General features: G+C 39.6%; 1 protein-coding gene across 2 annotated transcripts in view; it reads right to left on the bottom strand.

Moving 5' to 3' along the window:
- Positions 1-22,436, bottom strand: part of LOC127986961 (SLAM family member 9-like) — a 42,933-nt gene extending 20,497 nt beyond the window's left edge. Inside the window, exons 1-6 of one of the 2 annotated variants that reach the window (XR_008161003.1) lie at positions 22,152-22,436; positions 21,408-21,740; positions 20,612-20,914; positions 18,546-18,662; positions 18,391-18,458; positions 18,019-18,127 (exon numbers count right to left, since the gene is read on the bottom strand). Coding sequence is in view for 1 of the 2 variants with exons in the window: in XM_052589237.1 (XP_052445197.1) it covers positions 18,080-18,127; positions 18,391-18,458; positions 18,546-18,662; positions 20,612-20,914; positions 21,408-21,740; positions 22,152-22,200 (918 nt within the window). In the remaining variant the exon portion in view is untranslated. Of the gene's footprint in view, positions 1-17,115; positions 18,128-18,390; positions 18,459-18,545; positions 18,663-20,611; positions 20,915-21,407; positions 21,741-22,151 lie in introns of those variants that run through there. The other variant, XM_052589237.1, reaches the window with a different exon arrangement.
- Positions 22,437-23,975: the final 1,539 nt, after the last annotated feature.

Genomic DNA, 23,975 nt, shown 5'->3' with positions numbered 1-23,975 from the left:
GAATTTCCTTATATGGGTCCTGAGGGCACTTCTCCCGGAAGAGCGCGAGCTCCCGTAGAGCAGAGCAATGAGAGGCTTAGCACAGACATTCACTGATTGCTGATTGTTTTACAAACAAGGCCCAGTTTGACGCCGGATTTGCACATCGTTTATTTCTTAAGGATAATGCAGTCCCAACGAAAAAGGGTCACGATCGAGTGTTGGAACCGCAGGCGGTGAGTAAAACTGCTTCAAATATCTCTGTGTTGTTAACTTAGCTATCGGCGCGTAAGCAAATCAAGTAAACAACATGCGATGTTGTCATCAAACTGCACTTTCCACATGTACAGCTTAAAAAAAAAAAAAAGACGACATAAAGTGGAACTTAGTCATTTTGATGGTGCTGATGGTGCTCTTGTTAAATTTCAGCCTCTGGATCTGATTCTGGATCATAAATATACGCTGAATCTGACTGTTAGCCATGATTTGTTTTGGATGATGTTTTTTCCCTCACGGTAATGTCACAGCTTCCAAACGCTCTCAACGCAAAACCCTACTGGCGCTCGTGATTCTTTAGCTCCGCCCACACGTCACGCCTCTAGGTGCTCGTGTTTTTCCGGGGAAAATCGGTACAGACTATCTTTCTCTTATAAATAAAATAAAACTAAAGACTTTTTGGAGTTATGAAGGATGCAGTACTACTCTATAGGTACTCAAGATTAACAGGATATTGAGTGAAAACGAGCATTTCACCCCCCCCCCCCCCCTTAAAAAATTATTAGTTTTTTTATATTAAGTTTAAATATGCAATTTTGTAAAAATTATTTTGCCAAATAATAATAAAAATAGTAGTAATGACAATAATAAATCATTATCAATTCTTCTGCATTAAATACTTCAATGCTTATATTGAGTTCATCCATAATTTTGATTGTCTTTCGTTTGCATCTGTGCTGCCGAGTTGAATAATTCATTAAGAGCCCGTCAATTCCATTTACAAACTCGATTCCAAAAAAGTTGACACACTGTACAAATTGTGAATAAAAACAAAATGCAGTGATGTGGAAGTTTCAAATTTCAATATTTTATCCAGAATACAACATAGATGACAAATCAAATGTTTAAACTGAGAAAAATGTTAATTTTAAGGGAAAATAAGTTTATTTAAAATTTCATGGCATCAACACATCTAAAAAAAAGTTAGGACAAGGCCATGTTTAGCACTGTGTGGCATCCCCTCTTCTTTTTATAAAAGAAACTTTGCAAACTTCTGGTGACTGAGGAGACAAGTTGCTCAAGTTTAGGAATAGGAATGTTGTCCCATTCTTGTCTAATACAGGCTTCTAGTTGCTCAACTATCTTAGGTCTTATTTGTCACATCTTCCTCTTTATGATGCGCCAAATGTTTTCTATGGGTGAAAGATCTGGACTGCAGGCTGGCCATTTCAGTACCCGGATCCTTCTTTTACGCAGCCATTATGTTGTAATTGGTGCAGTTCACGAGATCATGCTTACATATGATTAGCTGAGGTATGGAATGCGTATTTGGCGTGCTGTCCAGGGAAGGGCTCCGAGCTCGGGAATGGCCCAAACCTAGAGTAACCCCCCCCTTCCCCGTCTAGTTGTAAATGTGGTGGAGAAGGGATGCTGATAAACTGTCGATGGATAGAGGTAAGTCAGCGGTATTTATACTGTGGTATTAATTACTAGACTGTGGCCCACCGGTGTTGATTAGGCTAAATATCTGACGCACTCCTCACAAAACTTGTTAATAAAACATAATTTCACTAGTGCAAGCTTACATATGATTAGCTATGGAATAGGTATGGAATGCGTATTTGGCATGCTGTCTGGGGAAGGGCTCTGAGCTCGGGAATGGCCCAAACCTAGAGTACCCCCAAAAAGCAATTGTATGAAGGACAGCCGCCAGATTAAGAACGCCCCCCAAAAATTGTACTGGCGGGGGCTAATTTTTATTTTTCCTGCATACTCCGGTGGGAGCGACTTAAGAGTTGGAAGGATAGGCCCTACCGGCTGCAGGTACTGGACTATGTGGTTTGGGGCACCCAGTCAGTAGGGCTCAAGCCAATGCTCAACGGGAGTTCACAGCGTTGGAATGGGTGAGCCCTACCAGCTGATGAGAAGGAGCAGCATGGTTGTATAGCTGACCTGGAGGGCCCGAGTAGCCTCGACTGGAATAGTTCACGGTGTCAGTGTACAGGCCCTACAGGCTGACAAACCCCTGCTATTCAGTGGGCGAAGGGCAAATGGCTGACCGAGAGGGCCCATGAAGCCTCCGACTGGAGATTAAAACTCAGGACAATAGACGCCTGGGTCCTCTCATTTTGGCAGATAAAAAGGATTTGGGATGACCAACAAGGAGGGTAAGGAAAAGGTAAGGTTGTCTAGCCAGGAGGCTCTCACCTACATCCGATGGGAGCTCAAATTCCTGGGATCAAATGGGTAAGCCTCTATGGCAGAAAGATTCATAAGGTTGTCTAGCCGGAAGGCTCTCACCTACCTCGGATGGGAGCTCAAACTCCTGTCATCAAATGGGTAAACCTCTCTGGGTGTAAGATGGACAAGGTAATGTTGAGTATCCGGTGGGAGCTCAATACTCGCGGCACCAGATGGGTTAGTCTCTCCAATCATAAGAGGGGAAGTTAAGGTTGTTTAGCTGGGAGGATCTCGCCAACGTACGATGGGAGCATACTGCATCGAACGGGTAAGCCTTGCTGGCTGTAAAATAGAAAAGGTAAGGTTGTGTAGCTGGAGAGGCTCTCGCCGGCATTCGGCGGGAGCACGATGTTTGCGGCACCAGATGGGTACGCCGGTAGTAGGACGGAAGGCCAAGAATGCTTAACCGGGAGGGCTCTTGCAGCCTTTGATGAGAGTTCAATACTCACGCATTTAACATTTACTCCGCTGGGAGCACTCTTGCAGCACCTGACAGGGAGTTCAATACTTAGAGCAATTTGAGTTGTCTAAAGGGGATGCTATGAGGATTACTTTGCGTAGTTGTTTAGCAAATCCAATAAGATGCTTCAAATAACATCATCAAATTTGGTTCGGCTTGCATTCGAAGTTAAGCATACAACAAAATATAATTTTCTTTGTCAGTGTACCCCAAATAAGTGCCATGAATCTGGATGCATGGGCATAGCGTGATAGCTGAGGTGATGTTCACTTTTGCCAGCCAAGTGCCAAGACCCAAGACTTTTTTTTTTCCAAATTGATTGCATGATCATTGTTCTACGTTTGGGAGAGAGAATTCATCTAAGAATCTAGAAATCTAGATGAGTATGCTTGAAAACATCAAATTATATGGAGTTGACAGAACGATTAGGAGTTTCTTATCCCAGAATTTTCAGATTAGCCACTCCACTGGGCTAATGAGAAACAGAGAAGATGGGGCTTAAAAATTGCTGATCATAAACCCTTCTTTGTCCCATGCCACCTATGGGGGAAAGCTGAACAGGTTATTTCAGTGAAATATCTGAACGTAATAAAAAATGGCAACATTTGATGTCCACATTCAAAGATTTATGATTGCTGTAGCATGCATGTCATAAAGAATTGTCCAAATATTAAAGATTGTGTACATTTGAATTAAATGTTTAGCCAAACGAGGACTAGACAGTGACATGTAGAAACTATTGTCGGACATTGGTGCCCTTTGAAGGCTTTTGATATAATGTGCATGTATATTATAATGTTTGCAATACATTATGTTAAGTTTGTTCAATGGAACAGTATAAATAAATAAAGCAAAATAAAGTATAGTATAAATAAATAAAGCTAAATAAAGCAATTTTAAAGGATTTTGTAGGGGAAAATAAGTATTTGACACATCAGGCATTTTCCTCTTAACCATACAAAGAAGCAAGTACCTGGTGCCGCTAGCGCAAGGGCTTGTTGACTGGCTGCATACAACGCTGTGGCCAAAAGAGCCGCAGTAAAAAGGTTGGAAGCCTGCCACTGTGATCCAGTGCTTACAGACAGCACCTGGAAAAATCCCCAGTATAGATCTCATCGTTTTGTGAGAGAAGCTGAGTCTGACACATAATGGCAAAAGGAGCAAACCCAGTGCTGATAAACCATCAATGGATAGAGGTAAGTCAGCGGTACTTATACTGTTGTATTTATTACTTGATTGTGGTCCACCGGTGTTGGTTAGGCTAAGTACCTGACGTGCTCCTCCCAAACCTTGTTAATAAAACATCATTATGTGTCCGGCATTGTCATGTTGGAAAATAGGTCTTTCCTGAAAAAGAAGATGTCTTGATGGGAGCATATGTTGTTCTAGAACTTGGATATACATTTCAGCATTGATGGTGCCTTTCCAGATGTGTAAACTGCCCATGCCACACGGACTCATGCAACCCCATACCATCAGAGATGCAGGCTTCTGAACTGAGCGCTGATAACAACTTGGGTTGTCCTTGTCCTCTCTAGTTGGGATGACATGGTGTCCCATTTTTCCAAAAAGAACTTCAAATTTTGATTCGTCTGACTACAGAACAATTTTCCACTTTGCAACAGTCCATTTTAAATGAGCCTTGGCCCAGAGAAAATGCCTGCGCTTCTGGATCATGTTTAGATATGGCCTATTTTTGACCTATAGAGTTTTAGCCAGCAATGGCGAATTAAGGTATTCCTGAGCCCATGTTGTGATTTCCATTACAGGGGCATTCCTGTATGTGATGCAGTGCCATCTAAGGGCCGAAGATCAAGGGCATCCAGTATGGTTTTTCAGCCTTGACCATTACGCACAAAGATAGTTCCAGATTTTCTGAATCTTTGGATGATATTATGCACTGTAGATGATAATAACTCTTTGCAATTTTTCTCTGTGAAACTCCTTTCTGAAATTGCTCCACTATTTTTTGCCACAGCATTGAGGGAAATGGTGATCCTCTGCCCATCTTGACTTCTGAGAGACACTGCCACTCTGAGAGTCTCTTTTTATACCCAATCATGTTGCCAATTGAACTAATAAGTTGCAAATTGGTCTTCCAGCTGTTCCTTATATGTACATTTAACTTTTCCGGCCTCTTATTGCTACCTGTCCAAACTTTTTTGGAATGTGTAGCTCTCATGAAATCCAAAATGAGCCAATATTTGGCATGACATTTCAAAAAGTCTCACTTTAAACATTTGATATGTTATTTATATTCTATTGTGAATAAAATATAAGTTTATGAGATTTGTAAATTATTCCATTCTTTTTTTTACTCACAATTTGTAGTGTCCCAACTTATTTGGAATCGGGTTTGTAACAAACCTTTAAAAGGTCTTTAGACAGGGTGTTCATTTTAGTGTTCATTGATTCTCTTGGAGAGAAGAGCTCCGTGGATTCTCCTCACATCGACAGATCCAAACTGTAGTGTATCTAACACATGTTTGATACAGATTAATGTTAATGTTCAGAATTGCTAAAGGCATTATTAGATACAGTGTACAGGGATGACCTGACATATAATTTTGAATTAGTTTGTGATTTTCTTTTCTTTTTGTTTTTGTCTTTGTCAGGTAGGAAAGGTACTTTGTATTTTTGTTTCATTTAATCAAGTTACTTATATTTGATGACTTCTATTGTTGGTTAGTTTTTATCTTTGGTTCCCATGAAGCCATGGCAACTTGATAAAAATAATGATCTTTCATGTTACATTCTTTTTCTTTTTTTCTAGGATGGGATATAACAATGCACCTGTGTCTGTGAGAGTCTGAGTGACCCAACATGCAATTTGCAATGCAAACCACAGAGTTTGCATAACTTCAGGAAGCTTTCAGGTAAGCACACCGACATTCAACCCCATGTTCAAAGATACTGTGTGAACAGAGGAAAATGGTAGTATGCTAGTTCACACAGCACTAATGCATGACCATTAAACCACTGAGAAGGTGTAACAGACTTGTTCCTCTCAGTTCACCTCTAGAAGGTTTTTTTTTTCCTGTTGACATTTTGATTTCTAGTTGGCCACCATTTCCTATTCAGCTAAAACTGTCACACGTGTTGGTGTGTAAAGCAATCTCACAACGAAGGAGATTTTAAAAATAGTTCTTTTTAATGATCCACAGGAGAAAAAAGGGCACAAACAAACACAAATGTTCAACATCTATAGCGGACCAAGCAAAAAATTAAAACAGAGATTTTTAAATACTGGGAACATAATCAGCAGGAAACAGAAACAGGTGTGGGGCTAATTAATAAACTAAACAAGAAAAGGAACATGACCAAATAAGGAAACTCAGTAAGAACAGAAGTTTATAACTGTGACAAAAACTCAACCTCCGTGACAAATTTTTCATCGGATGGTTAAGGTTAAACATATTTATAATAGTCTGAAAAATCCTAACTGTGGAGAATATGAATTATAATATGCTTATTACTGTAGCATCCTTTTTAAGTCATCAGCTCAGTTTTAACTTAAAGGGGGGGTGAAATGCTATTTCATGCATACTGAGTTTTTTACACTGTTAAAGAGTTGGATTCCCATGCTAAACATGGACAAAGTTTCAAAAATCAAGTTGTACGTTTGAAGGAGTATTTTTGTTCCCAAAATACTCCTTCCGGTTTGTCACAAGGTTCGGAAAGTTTTTTTCGAGTATGGCTCTGTGTGACGTTAGATGGAGCGGAATTTCCTTATATGGGTCCTGAGGGCACGTCTGCCGGAAGAGCGCGCGCTCCTGTATAGTGAGGCTGAGCAGAGACATTTCACTTATCAGAGCGATTCACTGATCAGAGCAAGAGCGTCGCGAAAAGTCACAAAAGAAGTGTTTTTGGTTGCCAGGGCAAGACAACCCTGCACAGATTACCAAAAAAAAAAAAAAAAAACAGCATTAAGGGACAAGTGGATGGAGTTTATTTTTACAGAGCATCAACGGAGTTGTGCAAGTGTTTTTGTTTGTTCCCTGCATTTCGAAGATGCTTGTTTTACAAACAAGGCCCTGTTTAATGACGGATTTGCGTATCGTTTATTTCTTAAGGATGATGTAATCCCAACGAAAAAGGGTCACGATCATGTGTTGGAACCGCAGGCAGTGAGTAAAACTGCTTCAAATATCTCTGCCTCCTTGTTAGTGCGTCCCCTCACATGCCGGAGACCCCGGTTCGAGCCCCGCTTGGAGCGAGTCGTTGCTGCTGCTCCTCTCGTTCAGTTTCAGCCTCGGGATCTGATTCTGGATCATGAATAAACGGCTGAATCTGACTGTAAGCCAATGGTTTGTTTTGGATGATGGTTTTTTCCTCACGATAATTTCACAGCTTCCACATGCTCTCAACGCTAAAACCTACTGGCGCTCGTGATTCTTTAGCTCCGCCCACACGTCACGCCTCCAGACGCTCGTGTTTTTCCGGGAAAAATCGGTACAGACTATCTTTCTCTTATGAATATAATAAAACTAAAGACTTTTTGGAGTTATGAAGGATGCAGTACTACTCTGTAGGTACTCAAGATTAACAGGATATTGAGTGAAAACGAGCATTTCACCCCCCCCCCCCCATTTAAGCAACATGAAACGACAGGAAACTAAATTTATTACACTTACAATGCTTCTTATTACTTTTATTTCAATCATTTCCATATTTAATTTGTGGAAATGCAATTTGTTGCCAAACAATGAAATCTGTTTGTAATCTGTTTTCTTGGTCTCTCGAACTTAAACTAATGCCACCATAAAGTCAAAAAGTTTCTTGCTATTTACTTTCTTTAGTTTTGAAGCATGATGCTTTCCCCCAAACTCCAAATCTTAATGACAAGCTACATTCAACACAATAAAAATGTAACAGTTTACTGATATGTTGGGTGTTATTCAAAACTATAATGAAGACTGTCTAGAATGATGGCAGTGAAGCTGACGAGAAACATAAAAGAGAAACATTCCTTCGTAAATGTCACTTAACACTGCTTTCATTTCAAGCTGTTCTTTTACCTGTAGCTGTATTTAAAGTATGTATTCCAGTTCTCTGAAGCTACATTTGTTTTCTGTGAAGCACAAAGAGTGGTAAGGGAGTTTCGCAAGAAACTGTGGTCACAAATACACCTTATACACACTAACACTTGAGTGCACTCTTGTGTGTCCAATAATAGGTATACGCCAAAACACCAGTAGCTGCATTCAACAACAACAAAAACGCTTGATACCCCAAACTGACCTAAATAGTTCTGACCACAGGTATCATGTTGAGTCTAAAACTGAGCTGTTAGTAAATGCACAAAGCATCTCATGTTCATTCTGTATTTCAAAAAGGGCCTGTTCACAACTTTTTCATTGCAAAACATTTTTGCGAGAAACATATCAGCTTTAATGCCATTTCCAATGGCTACATTTAATGCTGTAGTTGTAATTTTGCAGTAACTGCATATGTTTGACTTACAATAAATTATGCAGAATGAGATTTTGATCTTTAGACAGTCTATAGTCTATACTAAAAAAACACTTCTCTGGAAGTGGTCTTCAATTGTGGTCAGGTTTGTATATGTGCATCTTGTGATACGAGTTGTGCTGAATCACAATTTCTCATATAAAATGCTTTCAGTTTATTTTGCTCTAGTTGAGCACACTATGTTAATTTTGGTCACATACTATAACACATAACTTGAGTTTCTGGTTGGTCCAGGCAATGTTCGTGTGTGCTTTCCAAAGTGGGGTGAATGAATAGCCCTTTCTTCCACTCTTGATACCCATGGCTGAAGTGCCCTTGAGCAAGGCACTGAACCCCTAGTTGCTCCCCGGGCGCTGGATATATAGCTGCCCACTGCTCCAGGTGTGTGTTCACGGTGTGTTCAATTCTCACTGCTGTGTGTGTGCACTTGGATGGGTTAAATGCAGAGTACCAATTCTGAGTATAGGTTACCATACTTGGCAAATGTCATGACTTTCACTTTTTTTCTTCACTTTCACAATAGCTGTGTCCCAATTCAGAGGCTGCATCCTTCGTTGCACCCATGTTGATGATTCCCTTTTCATGATAATTACATTTAAAACAAACTAAAAAGAGATTGTATGTAGCTTTACATTCTATGTAGCTTTATACTTCAATCAAATAAATCATTCAGATAATTAATTAGCTCTTATTTTAATAGTTGCATATATAGTCTGTCCTGCAAGCTGTTGTAATTTCCTACAACAGCCCCATAACTTATGATCTACTTCCTCTGTATGGGTTGTTGCTGCTGCACAATGATGCCACATAGTTTTTCATGTACATGGCTTTTTCTCATGTTGTAGACCACAAAATAGCAATTGATTTACAGTGGAGACACAGGTTTTCACAAAAATAAATACATTTTCTAAAAAAGTTGGATGAGTAAGAAGTATAAATGCTTGTAGTTCCGTACCAAATCCTCGTTAAAAGCAAAATGGATTGTGGATTTGGGACTTATTCTATTGTCACATACTATTTATGAAGAGATGCACATTGGTGATGGACATTCAGATGGTAGAGTCATAATTTGGCGTAAACAGAATGAGAACATGGATCCATCATGCCTTGCTACCACTGTGCAGGCTGGTGGTGGTGGTGGTGTAATGGCTTGGGGCTGTTTCTTGGCACACTTTAGGCCCCTTAGTGCCAATTGGGCATTGTTTAAATACCACAGCCTACCTGAGCAATGGCTACCGATGGCTACTTCCAGCAGGATAATGTCACAAAGCTTGAATCATTTCAAATTGGTTTCTTGAATGTGAAAGATCCGTCATGAGCATGAGCAAATCACACAAAAAAAAGGGTCCATAGCCACAAAACGGGGAGCAAAGTAGTCTTAAATTGTGATAAGTTTATTAATTCTTGCTTACGCAATATAAAATGTGACCAGACCTCATTAGAGAGGAAAAAATAACAAAAATTGTATTCCATGTAGATTACATCACAGGAGATTCACAAAGGACATAATTGGGCATGATTCTCTCAAACTGACAGAGGACAACATTCCACACCACCTTTACCACGGTTCTATAAGGAACAACCTCACTAGACAAAACATACACTGAATTTATATGAGGTGGCCAGCACCATGAAACAAAACAAGGGGAAACAAAACAATACATATTTTCACAACAACAGGAACAACAACAAATTTGGAATGAACGATACAATTAACTAAATTTAGAGCCATGGATAAATTTTAGTTAATGAAAAAGGATTCTCCATCCATCATCTTCCGCTTATCCGGGGCCGGGTCGCGGGGGCAACAGTCTAAGCAGAGATGCCCAGACTTCCCTCTCCCTAGCCACTTCTTCCAGCTCTTCCGGGGGGACCCCGAGGCGTTCCCAGGCCAGCCGGGAGACATAGTCCCTCCAGCGTGTCCTAGGTCTTCCCCGGGGCCTCCTCCCGGTGAGACGTGCCTGGAACACCTCCCTGGGAAGGCGTCCAGGAGGCATCCGAAATAGATGCCTGAGCCACCTCAGCTGGTGGAGCAACGGCTCTACTCTGAGCTCCTCCCGAGTGACCGAGCTTCTCACCCTATCTCTAAGGGAGCGCCCAGCCACCCGACGGAGCCATCCTTCCCTCACTCGTGAACAAGACCCCAAGATACCTGAACTCCTCCACTTGAGGCAGGAACTCTCCATCAACCTGAAGTGGGCAATCCACCCTTTTCCGACTGAGAACCAGGATTCTATTAGACTAAAATCACACTGATCAAGACGTCACATTCGTGACTTGGATGTGCATCCAACAAATCTCCATCAACTGCAAGATGCTATCCTATCAATATTTGCCAACATTTCTAAAGAATGCTTTCAGCACCTTGTTAATTAAATGGCACCTAGAATTAAGGCAGTTCTGAAGGCGAAAGGAGGTCAAACACAGTATTAGTATGGTGTTCCTAATAATCCTTTAGGTGAGTGTATATATATATATATATATATATATATAAATATATATATATATATATATATATATATATATATATATATATATATATATATATATATATATATATATATGGCATAGTGGATACACTACTTGAGGCAGTGCCCCATCTGGTCGCCCCATGAGGAGACCATTTGGGGTGATAGCATCCAAGTCAACAACATCAGAGAAGGTTTAACCCAGCAGCTTCGAATTTAAGATAGCCTCAACTTCGAGTAGAACTGTGTGCAGTACCTCTTCAGAGATTGGCTGAACTCCAATGACTGTGTACAAAGCTGCCTTAACAGATTTGATTTCCCGCTCTCACGAACCCCCAAAAAGAGGTGCGGCAGGAGGATTGAAATGGAAATCAATCTTCTGTTTGGCCAGAAGTTGTCTGAGATCTGAGGACATACTGCGGAAGCATTAACTGAGCTCCTTCTCGCCTCCTCTAAAATTCGTCCCTCGGCGGGCAATGAATCTTCTGAGACTCATTAGAAAGGAGTCGGCAACCATCGTGTGTATGAGGTCCAAGTGCACTGCTCGGGTGATAAGGCACTTATAAATGGTACACCATCTCTTTTCTGAACGCCTCCTCAGTTTGACTTGGAATGGTCCAAAACAATCTACTCCAGTCGAGTAGAATGCTGGCTCGTATAACTGTAAACGGGCTACTGGTAAATCAGACATCTTCTAGATTGATGGCTTGGATTTCCATCTCCTGCACTCTTGACATTGATGTTGAACCCTCTTAATCGCTTAATCGCTACCTTGGAGGATCCAGAAGTGATGCCATATTTCTGCGAAGACCCAAACGTGCATCATAATCCTGGATAAGCAGCTTAGTTGTCCAATATGAAGGGTCCAAAATAATGGAACAACTATGCACGTCGGAGTCTACCTCCTACTCGAATCACTCCCTTGAGTGGGTCTAGCTCTGGGGAGAGGGTAAGAAGCCTAGACAGGAAAATGGTCTAGCTCTGGGGAAAGGGTAAGAAGCCGGCTACTCCGACCTACCATCCTTCCAGGTTTGAGACAACTCAGCTCCTCTGCAAAGCACTCTGATTGACTTCTACGGAAAACCATCAACTCTGCTTGCCGATAGTCCTCTGCAGACAAGGGCTTCTTCAGGTCAGCAACCCCATGAGCCTCCTCTGCTACTGCCTCTACCAGAGCTTTCTAAGATGATGACTGGCCTAGAGTGGCTTCTTTTTCTTTTTCTTTTCCAATTTCAGTATTGTTTATTTAGGGTAATCCAAATCATAATTCAACAAGCCGGGAGCAAAACCAGAATACAATCCAAATAAACAAACAAAGAAGGAACAGGAAGGGAACAGGAATGGAAACAGGAAAAGGAACTCGGAATGTGAGGAATTCGGAAGACGAGAAGACTGGGTACAGAAGGAAAGGACTCCATGCAGACAACAGGAAAAGTCTGGTTAATATAGGGAGGCAAATGACTAATAAGTGAAGGCACCTGGTGCAGTTAACAGGAGTGCAATTATTGTGATGAAGAGACAAGGCTAGTGGGAATTGTAGTGCCTACGGTGAGGTGTCTGAGGGGAAGTGAGACCACTAGTGGACACCCAGGGAAACAGAGACCAGACAGTGTGACAGATAGGTATCTAGAGCAGAGACTGTAAAATTGGGGTAATCTAATCATGTTTTCTTGACCTTGTAAGGACTCTAGCTGATGCATTTTGGACTACCTGTAGCTTGTTTATTGAAGATGGAGGACAACCAGCTAGAAGTGCATTACAATAGTCCAGTCTAGAGGTCATGTATGCATGAAAGGAAAGCTTTAGCATAAGTTCTGCCAGGAAGACTCAATTGTTAGCGTCACCTATTACCTTCTCAATTGTCCAATCACGTTCTAATAATAGAAGTATAAAATAACCTGTTCTTACACTTATCTTAGTTTGCAGATGCTGAACACTTCACTCAGTTGCTTGTGTTCAGTTGCCGACCAAAAAATGTTTCAAGATTCGCAATATATTTGCGATTATTCAGATTCTGACAATGAAATCGTCCTGCCATCTCCTGTTACCTCTCGCCGAAGTTCGCGTTTACAGTGCCGCACTTCACCATGGGCTCAGTGGTCTTGGGAAAATATATCCAAAGCCCTCGAAAACGCCGGCATACCAATAAGCCAAGGTCTCTCAAGGCTATCCCCCTGTTCCTACCCAAACGACTCCAAAAGCATCAACATCGACAACACAGACAAAACAGACCGGAAGGAAAAGAATGGCTAAATCATCTTCACCCATTCCCGCAAAAAGAACACCACAACCTGCCAGAGCACTATCTTCACCTCAATTCATCGAATCCACCGATACGAATTTCCATCTCATCTCTGCTGTTCAAAATCTCTCTAAAACAGTCAAAGAGCTACAATCAAAAATGGCTAACCTCGAAAATTCTTTTACCAGTTCGCACTCAAGTGCAGATCCGGCAATACTCAGCTATTCCACAGTCTCGTCCTCCTCCTTCTGGATTTAGTAACTATCAGAGCATGCCATCGACTTCAGCTTCCTCGCCACCTTCTCAGCTCACTATCCAGACGCCTTTTCAAAATGTCTCCGCTTCACCGGATTGCTCAAACTTCAACCTCTCCACAGCAACTCCAGCACAAGCATTCAGTAGGCGTTTTGTCCCACCAGCCGCCGCAACAGTGTCTAACCATTTAAGAAGCAATATCATCCAAGGTAAGGACATCAATCTTGCTACCTTACTGCTTCCTTCGCCTGTTGCCGACAGGAAAATGGTTGACTGTGGTGACGTGGCAGTACTTCTTAAAACTTCCAATCCCTGTTTACAACGAAATCTCTCGTTTGGCAAATTCGTCTTTGCATTCAGTATTTACAGAGACATTCTATGTCAAACCTACCCCGAGAGAAGGGAAGAGCTAGATCTTTATCTATTAATGATGGCTGACTTGTCAAAGATAAGGGGGAACTCTATTTTACGAGTACCACAAGTCCTTTTCATCGAAATCTGCCTCCTTTATCTCACTTTTTAATTCAAGACTAGACTGGTCCGTTACCGACACCGAACTGCTCGTCCACCATTTCGGAGGCCAAAAAGCTTAACTTGCGCCATTTGCAGTGCTCACGGTCACAAGGCTTCATTTTGCCCTAAAGCGTTTGCTAGTAATGATCCAGCCGCTGTCCACGTTCCTGAAAATGTAAGCCTCTCTTCAAACTCCAGAGGTCGCTCTACTGCGGCAGAATTCAATAACATACCTCTTTGTTTTCAATTTAATGAGGCCGTTTGTTCTTTCCCTAATTGCAAATTTGCTCATATTTATAGTGTTTGCAAGGATCCACACCCGAAATCTGTTTGTCCACGCCGGTACAAACCTGCACCCAGAGGGAAAGCCCTAATTCGGAAAAAAATTTGAATAAACACCCATCTACTCCTATTAATATTCTTAACCTTTCAAGCTACCTCTCTTCTCACCCCGATCCGTTATTTGTTGATTATTTAATCACCGGTTTGTCCCAAGGGTTTCGGGTGGGTATCTTTTCTCCTCTTTCTGCCACTTTTGTTGCAAAAAATTTGCAATCTGCTAGACACGAAACTGATGTGGTTTCATTTTTTTTTGACAAAGAGGTTAATAAAGGATATGTTATCGGCCCCTTCACTTCTCCTCCTTTTTCTCCTTTTTGGATTAATGCCATCGGCATCGCAACTCGCAAATATTCCGGTAAAAAACGTCTAATCTTTGATATATCTTCTCCACATTCCTCCAACACAGCTAGCGTAAACGAATGCATTCCCTTAACACCTTTTTCTCTTCATTACGCTATGGTGGATAACGCCATCCAGTTAATTAAATTAGCTGGTCATGGTGCCTGGTTAGCCAAAACTGACATTACCGACACTTTTAAAACTATGCCAATTCACCCATCTGATTGGCCGTATTTTGGAGTGAAATGGAACTCAAAATTCTACTACTCTGTGAGGCTCACTTTCGGTTGTAGAAGTAGCCCGCATATTTTCAACAGTCTCTCAGAAGCTCTGTGTTGGATTCTACTGAACGTCTGTAAGTTTCCTTTCATTTTGCATTTACTAGACGATTTTTTGCTAGTCGACTTTCCATCTTCACAATCTTCCATCCTTAGCATTCTTAAACAAATATTTAGCGACGTTGGCTTTCCACTCTCTGCCGAAAAAACATTAGGCCCCTCTACTTCGTAAAAATTCTTAGGCATTTCTCTTGACACAGTCAAAATGCAAGCTTCCTTGCCACAAGATAAACTCCTAAGGATCAGGTCGTTTTTGGAATCTTTTTCTTATCTACGCTGCGTCACGAAATGAGACATGCTCTCTCTGCTCGGTCACCTCAATTTCGCTATGAGCATCATACCACAAGGCAGAGCATTTATTTCTCGGCTGTTAACTATGGCTCATTCCGTCCAAAAATTAAGCCGATCCAGTTAGATGATGGATTACTCTCCGATATAAAATACTCAGTTGCTTAATGATTGGAACAGTATTTCCTTTTTTTACAATGACGCCTTTGAATCCTCCGCAGACCTACATTTATTTACCGATGCTGCCCTATCTATCGGCTTCGGTAGCCAAACTTCCTTCCTAAGAAAGAATCAGGTTCTGTGTCTTCTGCACTCTACGAGATTTATCCTCTAGTTGTTGCTAGTGTAATCAATTTCTGCCCCTTCTCATATATGATTAGATTCCTTAAAAATAGATCATTCACCCCTATTCTTACTCTCTAACGGAGCTCCTCTCTCTAAAACCTGGCTCAGATCTCATCTAGTTTCCGTCCTTAAAAACTGTAGCCTATCCCCTTCCCTGTATACTGGACACTCATTTAGGATTGGAGCAGCTACTACAGCAGCCGAACGCGGCATTCCTACATCAGCTATTAAGATCCTGGGAAGATGGTCTTCCTCCGCATTCGAGTCTTACATAAGACCTGACCTTAAGATCATCCTCGGAGCTCAGCAAGCGCTGCAATAATAATTCAGGTAAATTCCTATGCAACTACTGGTGGTGGTGCCATGCTCTATCTATCTGTCAATAGTACAGTTTTCATAATTCGTGCCATGAATTAGTTGCGTTGTTCTGCGTCACCCCGCCTATGTGCGGCTCAGCGTGGCCTAGTCTATGTGTGGCTCAGCGAGGCCTAGTCATGTGTGGCTCAGCGCGGCCTAGTCCATGTGTGGCTCAGCGTGGCCTTGTCTATGTGTGGCTCAGCGCAGCCTAGTCATGTGTGGCTCAGCGTGGCCTAGTCTATGTGTGGCTCAGTGTGGCCTAGTCATGTGTGGCTCAGCGTGGCCTTGTCTATGTGTGGCTCAGCGTGGCTTGTCACATGTTATAAAAAATATATATATATTTTAAATTTTATTTTACATTTAATTCATGGAACCCTAAAATTATGTTTTGATTGTGCGCCGGTTCCCGCCTCCTTCTTCCCGATGATTAGAGAGTTTTTATCGTTACAGTGGTGCCGAAACCCGGGAGAAGGAGGCGGGAACCGGCGCACAATCAAAACATAATTTTAATATTCAAAAATAAACAAAACAGCGCGTCAGCCCCTCACGGCGACTGACGCGCACAAATAAAAAAAGCAAACACATAAAATAATGTCCCAGGCCTGGTCCTCTCTCGTCCTTCACGGTCGTCACTCCAGTTTTATATCCTTCCATCTCCTACGTGGGACTCGATACTGGCGGTAGGGCGCAGGTGTAGCTCATCTCCAATCACTACACCTGGCCTCACTCCTCGTTCCCACGCCTCTCGGCCCCGCCCCACTCGCCACAATTATATTTATTAGAATAGAGTCTTATTGTGAATCTCACAAACTGTTGGAGCTCATAACATATTTCAACACCTTCAAGAAAGACGAAAACTACCTTCTCATGGCACATTCTTTAAAAGTTTCTTAGATAATGTTTTGAATGCTACATTGTTATGAGACAACACCCATTAGCCTTCATTACAATCACAAAGAGTTGTTTTGTCTGAAAGGCATTTAAGGTCACAACGATGTCATTATGTGTTTCCATCATTGTTATATATTTTTGTGGTGTTCTTAAAAGTTGTGATGGTTTCAGCTGATTATGGAGGCTGGAAACCTCTTTTAACACTGAAGAACAGAGCAGATGAAGGTTCTGGAAAACAACTTTGTACTTCATTTTGATGGAGCAAGCGTGCTGCTCGTTCACTGATCACAGAGAGAGGGAGATCACATACAGTATAAACCTGGAAAGGTGCTGGTCCAGACTTCCAGAGTACCAGTCTTGAAGGAAAACTTTAAGTCTTAAGGAGATACTTTAATAATCACCAATGTAAGACAATGATAATCTTTTTAAGTGCTTTTTATAAATAGGACGAGGGTGGAGACGCAATGTAAACAGGAACACAGAACAATGATGCCTCTCAATCAGTGGAAGCACAGTTTCAGGAGAGAACAACAGCCAAAAGAAACAAACAGCAATACGTACACCAACAAACAACAAAATCACCAAATGATAGAAAAAAAAAATTGAACAGCAGAAAAAAAAAGAAAAAAGAAATCTTAACAGATGTGTCTCAGTCCGAATGCTCTGGCTGCTCAAATATGATCTTTTACATCATTATTAACTTGACACTTAATTATAAAGTCAAAACTGCTGATGGAAAAGAAAAAAATATATATGACACCCACTCCTAAAGCGTTACAAAATATATAAAATCATACAAAATAATACTGTGAAATGTAGAGTGAAATGAAAATATACATATTTACAAAAACTACCTCACTAATCTGACACTTTAACTTTAGCTGCTCCTAAATGAAATGTAATGAAACACATGTAAGGGAAAAACTGGTGTTATCAACATGACATCTGTGTTGCTTCTCATTTCTTATTTCTGCATCCTTTGCAGAAGGATTTCCTTTTCTCGCTACATTTCCTCGCGTCTTAGCTCCACCAAGATATGAGGAAAAGATACAAGGAAAGGAAGCAAGGATGGAGGAATCAAAGCATCATCAGCTACCCTTATGTTTTTGATGTTCATTATTTAAGGCATTCAGAATAAATATTAATAAAGCAAGATACCCTGTTAAAGTAAGTGACATGTATGATTTTTTCAAAAAAGACTTCCTCATATGATACATCTGTGTGTCCTTGCTCATGACTCCTCAGGACGCCTCCTCACTCCTCGATCTTCACCTCCTCATGGTGCAAGTAGAGAATTTAGACGTCTACAAGATGTCTGAGCTTGATCAGTCTTTCATATCTTAACAGATGAATATAATATTTGATCTGGTGCAACGACATCCTGCAAGGAAACATCACAATCAAAAATAAAATCAAGTTCCAACACTGAATTATAATAGTGAAAGACAAACAACGGCTCTATTTCCACAGATGAGCAGAATGAGTGAAGAAAAGCTTTCAGCGTCATCACATCAGAGAGAAACACAGCAGCGTGATAACATATTCTCAGACACATACACAACAGACTTCAGGTTTTTAAAGAAGCTGAGGGTGTTTACACACACACAAAAGTCAGAGTTCACACAGAAATAGGATATATCTTACCGTACGCTTAACTCGATCTGCACAGAATGTTGTATCAGCATAAAGTATCTCTTCCTCTTGAGCCTCATCTGTTTTAATAATAACCACACATTTAATAAACCTAACTACATTTAATATATATATTTCAATTGTATATATTGCATGTCAATACTTGCCTTCTTTTTCTGAATGTGTATGCTTTCTGTAGCAGTAGATCAAACCTCCAACTACAGCTAACATCACCAGCAGTGCTATAATAACTATTGACTTGAGACGTGAACTCTCTTCACGTTCTGTAATGCACAGAAAAGAGCCAATAGTGTAATCTTAATACTTTAATCTTTAAATATAAATAATTATTGTGATGGGATCTATTAAATTATTACTACATTTTACCTAACCATGTATTCAAGCAAAGTATTTTATTTAATTTATCACTCCCAACATATCTGCAGTATTTACAATTAGTAAAGAAATTATTTGATGAACTTTATTTTATATATATATATATATATATATATATATATATATATATATATATATATATATATATATATATATATATATATATATATATATATATATATTTTTTTTTTTTTTTTTTTTTTACATAAACAGGATTTAGGGTGGGACAAAATGCATGCCGTTTTTTTTTACCCACTAACTGGCATTCATTTCAGACAAATGTCACACCGTGACTGGCTACACCAGGGGTAGGCAAGTTCGGTCCTAGGGAGCCGCAGTCCTGCAGAGTTCAGATTCAACCCTAATCAGACACACCTGAACAAGCTCATCAATGTCTTCAGGATTACTAATGCTACAGGCAGGTGAAGGTTTTTTTCAGGGTTGGAGCTGAATTCCGCAGGACTGCGGCTCTCCAGCACTGAACTTGCCTACCCCTGGGCTAGACAAATACTTGTATATGATAGTATCTGCTAACAATGAACCGTCAGTATGTAGATAACATTAACAGGTGCAGGGGGGTGGCCCGGTGGCTAGAGCCACTGCCCCTTTGCCCTCGTTTGCAGAGGTGGCCCTCTCACCACCCCCAACCCTCACCCGTCTCAAAGTTGTCTGTTCCTGCTCCACATCACTCACAACCTGTGTTCCCCTCTCTGGCGTAGAGACACAGTTCCCGAAGCTCGTTCATTAACAGATGCATCACAGTCCACATTAGTCAGTGGATGATTCACTCAATTAGTCATTTGATATTTTGTTATTCTAGTTGAATGAATATTTCTGTCGTTAAAGTGATTAAAGTGATTACAACAAAATATCCACGTTCTTATTAGAATGTCTAATCAAATTATTATAGCCGAATAGATCTAACATAAATAACATAAATTTGCTGTTGTTGACAGAGAGAAAGAGTGCGTGGAGGTTGCTAAGTTCAACATTGCAAACATGAATACAAAGCAAGCAAGCAGGTGAATCATCATATAGAATATTTAACAGTTTGTCACACTTCAATTCTTGTAATTGAGTATATTTCCCATTATAATCAGTTGTCTTTTAATTTATAACACATCATATTTTATTAAAACCATATTAATAGTAGGAAATAGTTAAAAAATATAAATGTTCTAAATGAGTTGTTTATTTGTATATAATATAGATGAATGCTGTAAAATCTTAAATTAAATGTCTAATACTTGTAGGGAAGAGTGGGATAATATTATTATTTTTTTTTTTACTTATGTGTTCTTCAAGATAAGAGAAAATGACGCAGAAGTACAATGAAAGTATCTATCCTTTCAAATCACTAATATCACATTAAAACATCGGTTTATAATTCAGAGATGTGACTTAACTAAAGTGGCTTATGGTGGGGTAAATTAAAATGCTGATAGAATTTATCCCACAACATTTGGCTCACTTTGCCCATAGCTGCCATTTTGAAAAAAAAAGATAATAATCTTACCCGTTGATATGCATGGTTTTATAGCTAAATCACCTATATGTGTCAGCTATTTTTAGACCTGGATACTTTGCTTTGATTTACCAAACATTACATCTGTTATGCTAAAATTGTACTAAAAAAGCCAAAAACTGTTTTTAAAGTAAGTGGGTGCCTTCCATTCCCCCAATGTGTTTCTCCTTTTCACAATCTGGCATATAATTATGGGTGGGTCTAAAATACATTGTCACATGAGAGAAAAGTGTACATCTGCCAAGAAACATGGGATGGGTCAACTAACTGTTTTATTTCTTTAACAAAATTAGAGGAAAAGAGATCATGTACCTGCACATGGCTGACAAAGTTGAGTGATGTTGATGTTGTGTTGAGTCTGGTTTGTGATGGGATTGTTGATCACACAGCTGTAGATGTTGTTCTCCTGATATTCCACCTCCAGAGGTAGAGAGAGACTGATGCTGAGATCAGACACACTGATGCTGGACAATAAACTGTTTCCTTTGTACCAGGAGAGAGTCACAGCTCTCACATTCACAACTGAACACAGCAGTGAACAATTCTGACTTGATGATCCTGATGATGAAGAACATTGTAAAGAGTCTCTGATGATGTCAGGAACAGGCAGAGGAGCTGAAACAAAAACATTACGCATAAAAAAACATTAAAACTGCCTTTGCTGTCTGTTTGTTTTTATTTGCTGTCTGTTTGTTTTTTGACTTTTGATGCTTTCAAAATGTAAAAGACATTGGTGATGTGACAGTTATGTTTGCATACTAAATTGACTTTTAATTCTTACACCAATTGATCCATCTAAACTATAATGATTTCATTTCTCTTTCTAAATGTTGCTTTATAGCTTTTCTAACTATTATTGTAACTAAATTATAAATTATTATACCTAATATATAAATACTTCTATTAATAAGTATTTCCATCAGGAAATATAAAACAATAGCTATTATAATGGAATAGTCTTGCAAACCAGGGTGTAGAAAATAAGTTTCACTTACACTTTGGTTTGTCATTAAATGGTCATAAATCACAGATGAATCAGGAGAATTTTTTTTTTTAATTGTGACAATCATCAGTCTGGATCATCATGGACATGATACCAGTTACTCACCATAGACAGAAACATTAAATCTCTTGTCTGAGTTTCCTCTGTTGCTGAGGATCAGTAGTTTATAAAGTCCAGAGTGTTCAGATCTGATGTTTCTGATGGTCAGAGATCCAGTTTGATTGTCCATCTGGAGTTTGTCTCTGAATCTCTCATCATTACTGACAAAAATAAAGTTTATTTGGTCTCTTTTAATGATTTCAGCTATTCCAGTCTCTTTAGGTCCGAACATCCACCGTATCTGATCGTCTCTCTGTACTTTAACATCAGTGTTTAGAAAGACAGAATCTCCTTCAGTCACTGACACTGACTTCACTTCACCTGTATCACCAAACACACCTGGAGAAAAACAGTTTATAAAGCAAATAAAAAACCTGTTTAAGTTCAAACAGAATAATAATGAGGAAGATATCCAGCAGGACAAATATTATTGCTTTTAAGGCAAGACACTTCAGGCAAAGAATTAAAGAAAAAAGTTACATGCACCAGATTTTACAGTTTTATATTCCGGATGTTTATTATTATTATTATTATTATTATTATTATTATTTATTTATTCCTTTTCCTCAGCAAGAATTCTGAACCTTGCATTATTCAATATTCAGATTTTCGTTGTAAAAATGTATGCAGTTGAGTTCATATTTAATTAGATAATGCCTTATTTGCATATAACATTTCAGAGAAGTTTGTAATACAAAAAACAAAAACAAAAAGGTCTTAATGATTCTTAATGTGCGATTCTTAACATACCAGTCGATAGCACAAGACACAGACAGAGGAAAGATGTGCTGTGAAGCATTTTTTTGTAACGTCTTCATAAACACCCAACAACAGTCTAAACATGACACAAAAACTAAGTGCGTGTGAAAAACAACTTCATCGACCTGGTCCTCTGCTCACAAAAAGATGTAGCTAGAGTGTTCCATCACCTCTTCAGTAACAACATCCAAGAATTAAAAATAATAATAATAAAAACAAAACGTTAACAAGAGAGAAATGATCACATTTGGCTATATGAAGATTGTTCCATTAGGCTTGAATATTCGGTTCTGAAAAAGAAAAGTCACGCATTACGCTACAAAGTGCACGAACACAACCCCTCCCTCTCTCTCTCTCTCTCTCTCTCTCTCTCTCTCTCTCTCTCTCTCTCTCTCTCTCTCTCTCTCTTTATCCTCCCCTATTATACAGTATGAGTACAATAATCTACATCTCTATTAGAACAAACAGCGCTAAGTACTAAAAACAAACCTTTTTAAGTTTAGTGCGAATCCCTCTCTTAATCCCTAATCTTAAAATAAGGGCCGTCAATTCCATTTATGTTTCTAGCATAACTTACCTTACGAATTGGCCCAGATCCAAGAACAGTGCTTAAAATGTTTGTGCAAGTGGAATTTTAAGATGTTTATTCACGTGAACCTTAGGACAGGGGCCAAGTTTTTTTTCTTTCTTTTTTTTTTTTTTTTCTGGGAAGCGCTCCTCCTGGTGGCTACACACATAAACACATTTATGCAAGATATGCAGCTTTTCAGCAGTGGATAGCTTCTTCTGAAAATGACAGCTATGTGTGAGATCCCTCCAGGATTGGTTGCCAGATTGAAGAGCATTTGGTGGATGGTGTAACACAAACCTTTAAAAGGTCTTTAGACAGGGTGTTCATTTTAGTGTTCATTGATTCTCTTGGAGAGAAGAGCTCCGTGGATTCTCCTCACATCGACAGATCCAAACTGTAGTGTATCTAACACATGTTTGAAACAGATGTGTCCTGTTAATGTTCAGAATTGCTAAAGGCATTATTAGATACAGTGTACAGGGATGACCTGACAGAATTTTTGAATTAGTTTGTGATTTGTTTCAGTTTGGATATTTAGTAGGTAGTAAGTTTACTTTTTTTTTTCATTTAATGAAGTTACTTATATTTGATGACTTCTTTTGTTGGTTAGTTTTTGCCTTTGGTACCCATGAAGCCATGGCATTAAAATAATGATCTTTCAGCTGGAGTTGGACCAAATTTAATAGTGAACATCTCATGTTACATTCTTTTTCTTTTTTTCTAGGATGGGATATAACAATGCACCTGTGTCTGTGAGAGTCTGAGTGACCCACCACATGCAATTTGCAATGCAAACCACAGAGTTTGCATAACTTCAGGAAGCTTTCAGGTAAGCACACAGACATTCAACCCTATGTTCAAAGATACTGTGTGAACAGAGGAAAATGGTAGTATGCTAGTTCACACAGCACTAATACATGACCATTAAACCACGAGAAGCTGTTACAGACTTGTTGCTCTCAGTTCACCTCTAGAAGGTTTTTTTTTTCTGTTGACACTTTGGTTTCTGGTTGGCCACCGTTTCCTTTTCAGCTAAAACTCAACCTCCTTGCCAACTTTCTCATCAGATGCTTAAGGTTAAATATATTTGTAATACTTAAAAAAATCCTAACTGTGGAGAATATGAATTATAATTTTTATTAATGTAGCATACTTTTTAAGTCATCAGCTCAGTTTTAACCTAAGCAACATGAAACAACAAGAAACCAAATTGTATTACACTTAAAATGCTTCTTATTACTTTT

Source organism: Carassius gibelio, chromosome B22 (genome assembly GCF_023724105.1).
Source record: "Carassius gibelio isolate Cgi1373 ecotype wild population from Czech Republic chromosome B22, carGib1.2-hapl.c, whole genome shotgun sequence".
NCBI classification, from domain to species: Eukaryota; Metazoa; Chordata; class Actinopteri; order Cypriniformes; family Cyprinidae; genus Carassius; species Carassius gibelio.
Note: the sequence above shows the minus strand (reverse complement) of the source record. Positions and strands in the feature narration are given on the sequence as shown.